The 13,256-nt window shown below is 43.4% G+C and overlaps 1 protein-coding gene across 1 annotated transcript in view; it reads left to right on the forward strand.

Moving 5' to 3' along the window:
• The first annotated feature begins 12,884 nt into the window (after positions 1 to 12,884).
• The window catches only part of NDUFS6 (NADH:ubiquinone oxidoreductase subunit S6), a 105,790-nt gene continuing 105,418 nt past the window's right edge, over positions 12,885 to 13,256 (forward strand). The window contains exon 1 of the mRNA XM_044288382.1: positions 12,885 to 13,099. Within this exon, the coding sequence (XP_044144317.1) occupies positions 12,941 to 13,099 (159 nt within the window). The 5' untranslated portion in view covers positions 12,885 to 12,940. The remainder of the gene's footprint in view (positions 13,100 to 13,256) is intronic.

Consider the following 13,256-nt stretch of genomic DNA (forward strand, 5'->3'; position numbering starts at 1 on the left):
ATCCATGGATCCGTAAAAAATCATGCGGATGTCTGAATGGAGCCTTACAGGGGGGGTGATCAGTGACAGGGGGGTGATTACCCTGATCACCCCCTGTCATTGATAACCCCCCTGTAAGGCTCCATTCAGACGTCCGCATGCGTTTTGTGGATCCGATCCATGTATCCATGGATCCGTAAAAAATCATGCGGATGTCTGAATGGAGCCTTACAGGGGGGGTGATCAGTGACAGGGGGGTGATCACCCTGATCACCCCTGTCATTGATAACCCCCCTGTAAGGCTCCATTCAGACGTCCGCATGCGTTGTGTGGATCCGATCCATGTATCCATGGATCCGTAAAAAATCATGCGGATGTCTGAATGGAGCCTTACAGGGGGGGTGATCAGTGACAGGGGGGTGATCACCCTGATTACCCTGATCACCCCCTGTCATTGATAACCCCCTGTAAGGCTCCATTCAGACGTCCGCATGCGTTCTGTGGATCCGATACATGTATCCATGGATCCGTAAAAAATCATGCGGATGTCTGAATGGAGCCTTACAGGGGGGGGGTGATCAATGACAGGGGGGTGATCAGGGAGTCTATATGGGTGATCACCCCCCTGTCATTGATCACCCCCCTGTCATTGATCACCCCCCCCTGGTAAGGCTCCATTCAGACATTTTTTTTGGCACAAGTTAGCGGAAATTTTTTGTTTGCTTTTGTTTTTGTTTTTTCTTACTAAGTCTCATATTCCACTAACTTGTGTCAAAAAATAAAATCTCACATGGACGCACCATACCCCTCACGGAATCCAAATGCGTAAACATTTTTAGACATTTATATTCCAGACTTCTTCTCACGCTTTAGGGCCCCTAAAAAGCCAGGGCAGTATAAATACCCCACATGTGACCCCATTTCGGAAAGAAGACACCCCAAGGTATTCCGTGAGGGGCATATTGAGTCCATGAAAGATTGAAATTTTTGTCCTAAGTTAGTGGAAAGTGAGACTTTGTGAGAAAAAACAAAAAAAAAATCAATATCCGCTAACTTATGCAAAAAAAATAAAAAATTCTAGGAACTCGCCATGCCCCTCATTGAATACCTTGGGGTGTCTTCTTTCCAAAGTGGGGTCACATGTGGGGTATTTATACTGCCCTGGATTTTTAGGGGCCCGAAAGTGTGAGAAGAAGTCTGGGATCCAAATGTCTAAAAATGCCCTCCTAAAAGGAATTTGGGCCCCTTTGCGCATCTAGGCTGCAAAAAAGTGTCACACATGTGGTATCGCCGTACTCAGGAGAAGTTGGGGAATGTGTTTTGGGGTGTCATTTTACATATACCCATGCTGGGTGAGAAAAATATCTTGGTCAAATGCCAACTTTGTATAAAAAAATTGGAAAAGTTGTCTTTTGCCAAGATATTTCTCTCACCCAGCATGGGTATATGTAAAATGACACCCCAAAACACATTGCCCAACTTCTTCTGAGTACGGCGATACCAGATGTGTGACACTTTTTTGCAGCCAAGGTGGGCAAAGGGGCACATATTCCAAAGTGCACCTTTCGGATTTCGCAGGCCATTTTTTACACATTTTGATTGCAAGGTACTTCTTACACATTTGGGCCCCTAAATTGCCAGGGCAGTATAACTACGCCACAAGTGACCCCATTTTGGAAAGAAGACACCCCAAGGTATTCCGTGAGGGGCACGGCGAGTTCCTAGAATTTTTTTATTTTTTGTCACAAGTTAGCGGAAAATGATGATTTTTCTTTTTTTTTCTTTTTTCCTTACAAAGTCTCATATTCCACTAACTTGCGACAAAAAATAAAAAATTCTAGGAACTCGCCATGCCCCTCACGGAATACCTTGGGGTGTCTTTCCAAAATGGGGTCACTTGTGGCGTAGTTATACTGCCCTGGCAATTTAGGGGCCCAAATGTGTGAGAAGAACTTTGCAATCAAAATGTGTAAAAAAATGCCCTGCAAAATCCGAAAGGTGCACTTTGGAATATGTGCCGCTTTGCCCACCTTGGCAGCAAAAAAGTGTGACACATCTGGTATCGCCGTACTCAGGAGAAGTTGGGGAATGTGTTTTGGGGTGTCATTTTACATATACCCATGCTGGGTGAGAAAAATATCTTGGTCAAATGCCAACTTTGTATAAAAAAATGGGAAAAGTTGTCTTTTGCCAAGATATTTCTCTCACCCAGCATGGGTATATGTAAAATGACACCCCAAAACACATTCCCCAACTTCTCCTGAGTACGGCGATACCAGATGTGTCACACTTTTTTGCTGCCAAGGTGGGCAAAGGGGCACATATTCCAAAGTGCATCTTTTGGATTTCACCGGTCATTTTTTACACATTTTGATTGCAAAGTTCTTCTCACACATTTGGGCCCCTAAATTGCCAGGGCAGTATAACTACCCCACAAGTGACCCCATTTTGGAAAGAAGACACCCCAAGGTATTCCGTGAGGGGCATGGCGAGTTTCTAGAATTTTTTATTTTTTGTCGCAAGTTAGTGGAATATGAGACTGTAAGTAAAATCATCATTATTTTCCGCTAACTTGTGACAAAAAATAAAAAGTTCTATGAACTCACTATGCCCATCAGTGAATACCTTAGGGTGTCTACTTTCCGAAATGGGGTCATTTGTGGGGTTTTTCTACTGTTTGGGCATTGTAGAACCTCAGGAATCATGACAGGTGCTCAGAAAGTCAGAGCTGTTTCAAAAAGCGGAAATTCACATTTTTGTACCATAGTTTGTAAATGCTATAACTTTTACCCAAACCATTTTTTTTTTGCCCAAACATTTTTTTTTTATCAAAGACATGTAGAACAATACATTTGGCGAAAAATGTATATATGGATGTCGTTTTTTTTGCAAAATTTTACAGCTGAAAGTGAAAAATGTCATTTTTTTGCAAAAAAATCGTTAAATTTCGATTAATAACAAAAAAAGTAAAAATGTCAGCGGCAATGAAATACCACCAAATGAAAGCTCTATTAGTGAGAAGAAAAGGAGGTAAAATTCATTTGGGTGGTAAGTTGCATGACCGAGCAATAAACCGCTAAAGTTGTGGAGTGCCGATTTGTAAAAAAGGGCCTGGTCACTAGGGGGGTATAAACCTGTGGTCCTTAAGTGGTTAAAGGACTTACCCTTTTGGCCCTGCCCTAATCGCCGCACGGATCCGCCTCCTCTTCTGGGGGACTCATTCCTAAGAAGAATCGACCTGTCATGTGAGGCCTCCAGCATGGATGCACGCCGTCATCTTCACTGCGTCACTTCCGGTCGCATAGGAAGTGACGCGGACCGCTTCATCAGAGGAGCGACGGAGCCGCCGCTGTGCGCAGAGCTCCACCAGAGAAGCCGCAACAGTGGCCTGCAGCAGAGAAAGGTACCCAGAGAGCTAGGGGACCCCTTCCCAGAGGGGTGCTGGCTTTTTAGGCTGTGACAGAGGCTGAAGAGAAGAGGCATGAGCCCCCCCGACCAGCCTCGGCCTAGTGATGTTCCCTACTATCCAATCAGGGATTCCTCCTCACTGCTCCTATCTCTGTAGAGACAGGAAGAACACTGGTGGGAGGGCTGGGGAGGGGCCTTTTAACCTCTCACGCTTCCTGTCCCTACAGAGATCCAATAGGACATCATCCAGTGGGTACTGTCATGGAGGGACGTCCTGGAAAAATTTATTTATGCACTTTCTGAGCACTGTCATGTTTCCTGAGGTTCTACAATGCCCAGACAGTAGAAACACCCCACAAATGACCCCATTTCGGAAAGTAGACACCCTAAGGTATCCGCTGATGGGCATAGTGAGTTCATGGAAGTTTTTATTTTTTGTCACAAAGTTAGCGGAAATTGAATTTTTTTTCTTACAAAGTCTCATATTCTGCTAACTTGTAACAAAAAATAAAATTTTACATGAACTCACCATACCCCTCATGGAATACCTTGGGGTATCTTCTTTCTAAAATGGGGTCACTTGTGGGGTATTTATACTGCCCTTGCATTTTAGGGGCCCTAAAGAGTGAGAAGTAGTTTGGGATCCAAATGCGTAAAAATGCCCTGTGAAATCCTAAAAGTACTCATTGGAATTTGGGCCCCTTTGCGCACCTAGGCTGCAAAAAAGTGTCACACATGTGGTATCGCCAGACTCAGAAGAAGTAGGGCAATGTGTTTTGAGGTGTATTTTTACATATACCCATATTGTGTGTGAGAAATATCTCTGTAAATGACTTTTTACATGTTTCTATACAAAGTTGTCAATTTACAGATATATTTCTCTCACCCAGCATGGGTATATGTAAAAATACACACCCAACCACATTGCCCTACTTCTCCTGAGTACGGCGATACCACATGTGTGACACTTTTTTGCAGCCTAGGTGCGCAAAGGGGCCCAAATTCCAAGAAGTACCTTTTAGGAGGGCATTTTTAGGCATTTGGATGCCAGACTTCTTCTCGCGCTTTAGGGCCCCTAAAATGCCAGGGCAGTATAAATACCCCACATGTGACCCCATTTTGGAAAGAAGACACCCCAAGGTATTCCGTGAGGGGCACGGCGAGTTAATTTATTTATTTTTGGCTCAAGTTAGCGGAAATTGATATATTTTTTTTCTTACAAAGTCTCCCTTTCCGCTAACTTGTGACAAAAAGTTCAATCTTTCATGGACTCAATATGCCCCTCAGCGAATACCTTGGGGTGTCTTTTCAAAATGGGGTCATTTGTGGGGTGTTTGAACTGCCCTGGCATTTGAGAGTCTCCGCAATCATTACATGTATGGCCAGCATTAGGAGTTTCTGCTATTCTCCTTATATTAAGCATATGGGTAATAAAAAATAATATATTTCCGTTCAGCCTCTGGGCTGAAAGAAAAAATGAACGGCACAGATTTCTTCATTCGCATCGATCAATGGGGATGAAAAAAATCTCTGCCAAAAAATGTGCCAAAAAAAAAAAAAAAAAAGGGGAAAGGCGTCTGTCAGGACATAGGAGCTCTGCCCAACATCCAAACCCACTCAGCCCGTATGCCCTGGCAAACCCAATTTTCTCCATTCACATCAATCGATGTGGATGAATAAATCATTGCCGGATTTTTTATTTATTTTTATATACAAAGTGTTTGCCAAAGCATATGAACACCGCCCCTCAGCTCATAAGCCTCGGCAAACGTATCTTTTTTACTGCATAGGAGAAGTCTTGCAGCGCTGCATACACCGACTTTTGTGTAATCTGACAGCAGCGAAATGCTTCTGTCAGAATGCACCTCAGTGCTGCAGCTGGTTGATCGTTGGTCCACCTAGAAAAAAAAAAAAAAAAAAAAAAAGCACAATTAGTACAAATGCGATTGATAAAAATATATGAAAACTTTTTTTTTTTTTTATCGCCGCAGCGCTTGTGTAGTGCTAAAATTTTTTTTATAATTTTTGTCACTGCGGCGGGGCGGGCATGGGTGAACGCACGTGTGGGCGACCGATCAGGCCTGATCGCGCAAACACTGCCAATGCTGATTAGCGAATCAGCATTGGTACTAATCAGCGAATCAGTGACTGTGGTGCGGTGCGGTGGGCTGGGCGCTAACTGAAGCCAACTGCCTACCAAAGGGGCCTAAACTAACCTAAACCTAACAGTCAATACTGGTGAAAATAAATAAATGTGACAGTTTACACTGATCACTTTTTTCCCTTTCACTACTGATTGACAGGGGTGATCAAGGGGTTAATTGTGGTGATGGGGGGGGTGATCTGGGGCTAAATATGTAGTGCTTGGTGTACTCACTGTGATCTGTGCTCTCTGCTGGGACCAAGCGACAAAAAAGACCCAGCAGAGGAGCACAGAAGCCATTTAACACATTATATTTATAAATATAATGTGTTATATGGCTTGTTATTTTAAAAGTCACCAACCGGCGGCCAGCGCTGATCATTGGCTGGCAGGGTGGTGACCAACTCCTTCTGCGCCTTTTGCTGACGCGCACTGCGCATGTGCGGGCCGGATATGCGCGTCATCTCGCATCGATGCGTCAAAGAGGAATAACCCGGACGCCGGCAGGACGCATCCCTGCGTTAAGCGGTCGGGAGGTGGTTAAGTGCTACTTGTACTTGTTTTAGTAATTTTCTATGCCTGGATATCATATACATCAACCATTCATTACATTAAAACCAGGTCTGCTTATAGTTGATAACTTACAACTGTGGAAAAACAAAGCTCACATGACAGACAGTTTTCACGTCCAAGAGGATTTAACAAGCTAACAATTTTATTTTTATTGTGTTCTAGGGACATTAAAAAGGTACTAAACTAGACAGTCCAGTTAAAGCTCCATTGTATAGGCTCAGACATCAACTATGCCAATCTCTGTTTGTGTTTGCCATTACTCTTGCAGTAGACATAAAGCTGCCCACGTCTTTTCACAATGTAACAGTCTTTGCAGCGCTTCTTCAAGACACCTTTAGTTTTCAGCCCAGACATCTGTTGCACTGGTAGCAAGTAATTACCAGGCAGAAGAAACGTACTTCTGAAGTAAATAATATTCTTTGGATTGCAATATCGAGTACAAGTGTTGAAGGCCATGGACATGAAAGAACAATGTATACTGCTCTTGCCAACAAGTTTCAGAGGATTCGACATAGAGTACAAAGCTCTCCCAAGAAGCAATGCCATAGTCAGACCTGCAAAAATAAATTATGTAAGATTAGGTCAACTTTAGTATGTGAGATACTTTAGAGACCCTCCAATCAAAACCTAGTATCAGACCATACATGACAATTGTATATTCTACATAACTACATTCACATTCTGCGTTTTCATGCAGAGAGCTGTAAGAGTCTAAAATAAGGTCCACTCTCCTTAGATGAAACAGAACCGATGACTTATGGGCTGTCTATCTCAGGAAAGGAAAGGAAAGGGAAGGGAGAACAGAACTGAGGCAGCAAGAGAAGAATGTAGGATACCAGGTATAAATGTTGTGGCAAAACCAACCTCGCCACTGTGTTTTGGAGGGGGTTGTTTGCCAGCCTCCTGCCCTGGGATTATGGTCCCTTAAGTTATTGGGTCTTAAGGCACTTGGGACTGAGCCCTCTGTCCCTGGATTGCATCATTTGCCTTACTTGCTTGGATTTTACTATTCCCATGGTGAGAACAATGGATGAAGCACATGGTGAGAACAATAGATAGCGGCCATTTTAACTCACAGACCACTGCTTGACCCTCAACACGGAGCCTTGTCTCGTTATTGGGGGGATTCCCTGTATGCTGTTAGAGACCGATTGCCAGGAGTGTAAGCTGATTATATGCTTTTCCTGTTCGTCTGCTGGCAGCTATTCGCGAGGTTCCAGTTTGGAGTGCTATTTTGTATCCAGTTCGGGAGTTTGGTGTTCTGCAGTAGCTGTGCCCGTCTCTCAGAAAGGGGCATATCGCCTAAACGGATTTTAACCCCTTGTCTGCTGAAACGGTCTGTTACAAATGTTAACTATATAAATGTGACATACATAGTCATATTTTAGGTACTGTATGGACCGGAGGGTCACTAACATTCAAAAGCAAGATCAACATATTAAAGCAAACAAATACAACCGAGGACTATTCTAAACCTATTTTATTAGAATTATTTCTTAAAGGGGTTGGTACATCTAAGACACTGATAGCATATCCTAGTGATGCCATTAACGTCAGCTAGGTGCAGGTCCCACTCCTATCTCCAGAACGAGGGCCTCCAAAGGGAAAGGCAGCACACCCACATGCACGGCATGCTCGCCATTTATCGCTATGGAAGTTCTGAAGACACGATCAGCTGCTTTTGAAAGTCCCATGGAGGTAAATGGAGGGTGCACTACACCAGCACAGACACTGCTCCATTCACCACTATGACACTTCTGGAAATAGCCAAGCAGCCACTCAGCTAATATCAGAATTCACATAGCGGTCAACAGAGGGTGGCTGCACAAGTGGGACTGCAGTCTGTTCACTTCGGGGACCCCGCTCTGGATACAGGAGCAAGTCGCAGAAGTGGGACCTGCACCTATCTGACATAGCGATGTGCCATCAATGTCTGAGATGGGAATACACCTTTAACCCCTTAAGGACCGGGCTCATTTTCACCTTAAGGACCAGGCCATTTTTTGCAAATCTAACCAGTGTCACTTTAAGTGCTGATAACTTTAAAACACTTTGACTTATCCAGGCCATTCTGAGATTGTTTTTTCGTCACATATTGTACTTCATGACACTGGTAAAATAAAGTCAAAAAAATTAATTTTTTTGCATAATAAAATACCTAATTTACCCAAAATTTTGAAAAATTAGCAAATTTCAAAGTTTCAGTTTCTCTACTTCTGAAATACATAGTAATACCCCCAAAAATTGTGATGACTTAACATTCCCCATATGTCTACTTCATGTTTGAATTATTTTGGGAATGATATTTTATTTTTTGGGGATGTTACAAGGCTTAGAAGTTTAGAAGCAAATCTTGAAATTTTTCAGAAATTTACAAAAACCCAATTTTTAGGGACCACTACAGCTCTGAAGTCACTTTGCGAGGCTTACATAATAGAAACCGCCCAAAAATGACCCCATTCTATAAACGACACCCCTCAAGGTATTCAAAACTGATTTTTACAAACTCCGTTAACCCTTTAGGTGTTGCACAAGAGTTATTGGCAAATGGGGATGAAATTTGAGAATTTCATTTTTTTGCCTAATTTTCCATTTTAACCCATTTTTTCCACTAACAAAGCAAGGGTTAACAGCCAAACAAGACTGTATCTTTATTGCCCTGACTCTGCCGTTTACAGAAACACCCCATATGTGGCCATAAACTACTGTACGGCCACACAGCGGGGCGTAGAGTGAAAGGTGCGCCGTATGGTTTTTGGAAGCCAGATTTTACTGGACAGTTTTTTGGACACCATGTCCCATTTGAAGCCCCCTGATGCACCCAGTAGAAACTCCATAAAAGTGACCCCATCTAAAAAACTACACCCCTCAAGGTATTCAAAACTGATTTTACAAACTTCGTTAACCCTTTAGGTGTTGCACAAGATTTAATGGAAAATAGAGATACAATTTCAAAATTTCACTTTTTTGGCAGATTTTCCATTTAAATTTTTTTTTCCAGTTACAAAGCAAGGGTTAACAGCCAAACAAAACTAATTATTTATGGCCCTGATTCGGTAGTTTACAGAAACACCCCATATGTGGTCGTAAACTGCTGTACGGGCACACGGCAGGGCGCAGAAGGAAAGGAATGCCATACGGTTTTTGGAAGGCAGATTTTGCTGGACTGTTTCTTTGACACCATGTCCCATTTGAAGCCCCCCTGATGCACCCCTAGAGTAGAAACTCCAAAAAAGTGACCCCATTTTAGAAAGTACGAAATAGGGTGGCAGTATTGTTGGTACTAGTTTAGGGTACATATGATTTTTTATTGCTCTATATTACACTTTTTGTGCGGCAAGGTAACAAGAAATAGCTTTTTTGGCACTTTTTTTTGTTGTTATTTACAACATTCATCTGACAGGTTAGATCATGTGGTAATTTTATAGAGCAGGTTGTCACGGACGCGGCGATACCTAATATGTATACAATTTTTTTTTATTTATGTAAGTTTTATACAATAACTTTTTTTTAAAACCAAAAAATTGTTTAGTGTCTCCATAGTCTAAGAGCCATAGTTTTTTCAGTTTTTGGGCGATTATCTTGAGTAGGGTCTAATTTTTTGCGGGATGAGATGACGGTTTGATTGGCACTATTTTGGGGTGCATATGACTTTTTGATCGCTTGCTATTACACTTTTTGTGACGTAAGATGGCAAAAAATTGCTTTTTTTTACACCGTTTTTTTTTTTTTTTTTTTACGGTGGTCATCTGAGGGGTTAGGTCATGTGATATTTTTATAGAGCCGGTTGATACGGACGTGGTGATACCTAATATGTATACTTTATTTTTATTTATGTAAGTTTTACACAATGATTTTATTTTTGAAACAAAAAAAATCATGTTTTAGTGTTTCCATAGTCTAAGAGCCATAGTTTTTTCAGTTTTTGGGCGATTATCTTGAGTAGGGTCTCATTTTTTGCGGGATGAGATGACGGTTTGATTGGTACTATTTTGGCGTACGTGCGACTTTTTTGATCACTTTTATTACCTTTTTTGGGAAGTAAGGTGGGCAAAATTTCAATTTTCTCATAGTTTTTATTTTTTTATTTTTATGGCGTTCACCGTGCGGGGAAAGTAACATGACCGTTTTATAGATCAGGTCGTTACGGACGCGGCGATACCTAATATGTGTAGTGTATTTTATTTTTTTAATTTTTATTCAGTGATAAATGTTTTTTTTTTTATCTTAACTTTTTTCACTTTTTTTTTATTTTTTTGACCCAGACCCACTTGGTTCTTGAAGATCCAGTGGGTCTGATGTCTGTATAATACAGTACAGAACCTATATAGGGTTCTGCACTGTATTTTACTTACACTGAACAGATCTATGCTTTCAGCACAGATCTGTTCAGCACCATGGACAGCAGGACGCCTGAGCAGGCGTCCTGTTGCCATGGGAACCTTCCCCGTCTGCCACAACTTCGCAGACGGGGAAGGGTGAGGACGGGGCTTCGGGGGGCTGTCTGGGGGCTCTCTCCCTCTCCCATCGGGGGGCTGCAAAGGCACAGCAACCCCCCGATCGGCGAGGGAGGGAGCTCCTTCTTACTGTTAACTCTTTCCATACAGCGGTCCGTACGGACCGCTGTATGGAAAGGGTTAAACGGCTGACATCGCATCAACGATGTCAGCCGTTTATACCAGGGTGCCAGCAATGTGCTGGCACCCTGGTATACCCACTGTACACCAACGATTACGCAATAGGAGGCGGGCGGGGGATCGCGATCCCGCCTGCCGCACCGCCCGCCTCCCGCAACGCCCCCACCGCCTGCGACACCCCCCCCTGCACCACCCGCCGCCATCAAATCGTGCAGGGGTGCAGGGGGAAGGTGAAATCTTGATTTTAGGCACTCTGAAGTTTCTGATCCCCACGGATCAGAAACTGCAAAAAGCGCAGCAAACCGCAGGTCTGAATTGACCTGCGGTTTGCTGCGATCGCCGACACGGGGGGGGGGGTCAAATGACCCCCCCCTGCGTTGTTACGGGATGCCGGCTGAATGATTTCAGCCGAAATCCCGTTCCGATTAACCCCCGCGGCGCCGGTATTCAGATTTTAAATCAGGACGTACCGGTACGTCCTCGGTCCTTAAAGGGAACCTGTCACCGGTATTTTGTGTATAGAGCTGAGGACATGGGCCGCTAGATGGCAGCTAGCACATCCACAATATCCAGTCCCCATAGCTCTGTGTGCTTTTATTGCTTTAAAAAAACGATTTGATACATATGCAAATTAACCTGAGATGAGTCCTGTATGTGAGATGAGTCAGGGACAGGACTCATCTCAGGTTAATTTGCATATGTATCAAATCGTTTTTTTTACACAATAAAAGCACACAGAGCTATGGGGACTGGATATTGCGGATGTGCTAGCGGGCATCTAGCAACCCATGTCCTCAGCTCTATACCCAAAATCCTGGTGACAGGTTCCCTTTAAGGACTCGGGAAATAGGGCGTACCGGTACGTCCTCGGTCCTTAAGGGGTTAAAGATGTTCCTAAAAGCTGATAAAATGTTGATCATACTGCCTAATCTGTGTGGCTACATCAATCTACCCCAGTTAAGCTCTGTTTATGAGCCAACAGCATTTTGCAGGTCTCAAGTTTATTTATTTTTTCAATAAATAAGAAAATGTTAGGCTATCATTTTATGAAAATGAAAAAATGCTAACTCTTAGGCCCAGATGTACTAATCCTATAGACCAGTGATGGCGAACCTATGGCACGGGTGCCAGAGGCGGCACTCAGAGCTCTCTCTGTGGGAACCCGCACTGTGAAAAAAAGTCTATGGTGTACCAATATGCCTTAGACTTTTCCTGCCATTCATCAGCACAGGGCACACTATGTACAGCACAGGCAGGGCACTGAATGTAGGCAGGCTTTAATAGCTAAATGATAAAGTACATGGAATATATACTATATTGAACTATAGTATTCAGGTTAAATTGCCGTGTAGGCACTTTACGATAAATAAGTGGGTTTTGGGTTGCAGTTTGGGCACTTGGCCTCTAAAAGGTTCGACATCACTGCTATAGACAGTGTAAACTTAGGCTGTCAAGTCAGGGATCCGCCTGGATGACACATTTGTCTAACTCCATAGCCTCTATCGGTTAGGTTAGCTTACTTTATAATGGATTTTTATGCCAGAATTGTGGTTAATTTTAGACCACACAGCCTTTGCAACAAAGATCTTCCCCCTTGTCGACCAAGATCCATATTGGACTTTCAATCTTTCGCCATGCACACCACACTTTCCTTTGGCACCTGCTGCTCCAGTGCTCTGATCCAGAAGTGTGTGGTCCATGAAGACATAAAGTGACTGTGGTCAGTTACTGCAGATGGACATGATACAGGCAGGAAGTGGCCGTCAGTCACATGACTATAGAGGACATATAATTACAGCAGACCCTTACTAAGTGTAGTCACTATTTTTATATTTTTCTCGAAACAAACTTTATATGCACATAACAGATATAACACAAAACTTTGACGCCCGTGTGACTCGACCCAGATAAGCCATTACCCATCCGCTTACTGTAATTCTCACCCCCGAGCCGGACTCACTACTGAATACACCGACCTCAACACTGCGGACCGCTCCACGCAAGCGCACTTCTCAACCTCGGCTGTTACTAACCCGTCGGGGAAGGTGGGGGTGTGTGGATGACACACAAGTAACCCACTCTCTCATTGGTTCGCAAGATCTTTAAACTCGGAGATACTTGTACTTCTTTACACATTACTTCCGGAGTCCAAGTCACTTTAAGGCGGAGCTAACTGGGAAAAGTGGAGGTCACTGTTGACATGGCGGCCTCCTGGTTGGTGCTGGGACGTGGTATCGTAAGGAGTTACCGGAGCTCTTTTTTTGTTCCACGTTCCTTGGCATGTGTATTCGTACATACTGGGAGACAGCTCAGCGCCGCTGTGTCGAGTACTGGGGAGAAGGTCACCCACAGCGGACAGGTCATTGTATTTTCCATCTCACTAACCCAGAATGATGCACAGGCCCCACAGTTCTGAATGCATAAAACTAACACTGACAGCAGCCCGGCTACATCAGCATTGTTTCTTCCACAGCCTGAGGCCCCTTTTGCTATCAAAAGCCATGTGCACTTTTGCA

This window comes from Bufo gargarizans, chromosome 3 (assembly GCF_014858855.1).
Source record: "Bufo gargarizans isolate SCDJY-AF-19 chromosome 3, ASM1485885v1, whole genome shotgun sequence".
Classification (NCBI taxonomy): domain Eukaryota; kingdom Metazoa; phylum Chordata; class Amphibia; order Anura; family Bufonidae; genus Bufo; species Bufo gargarizans.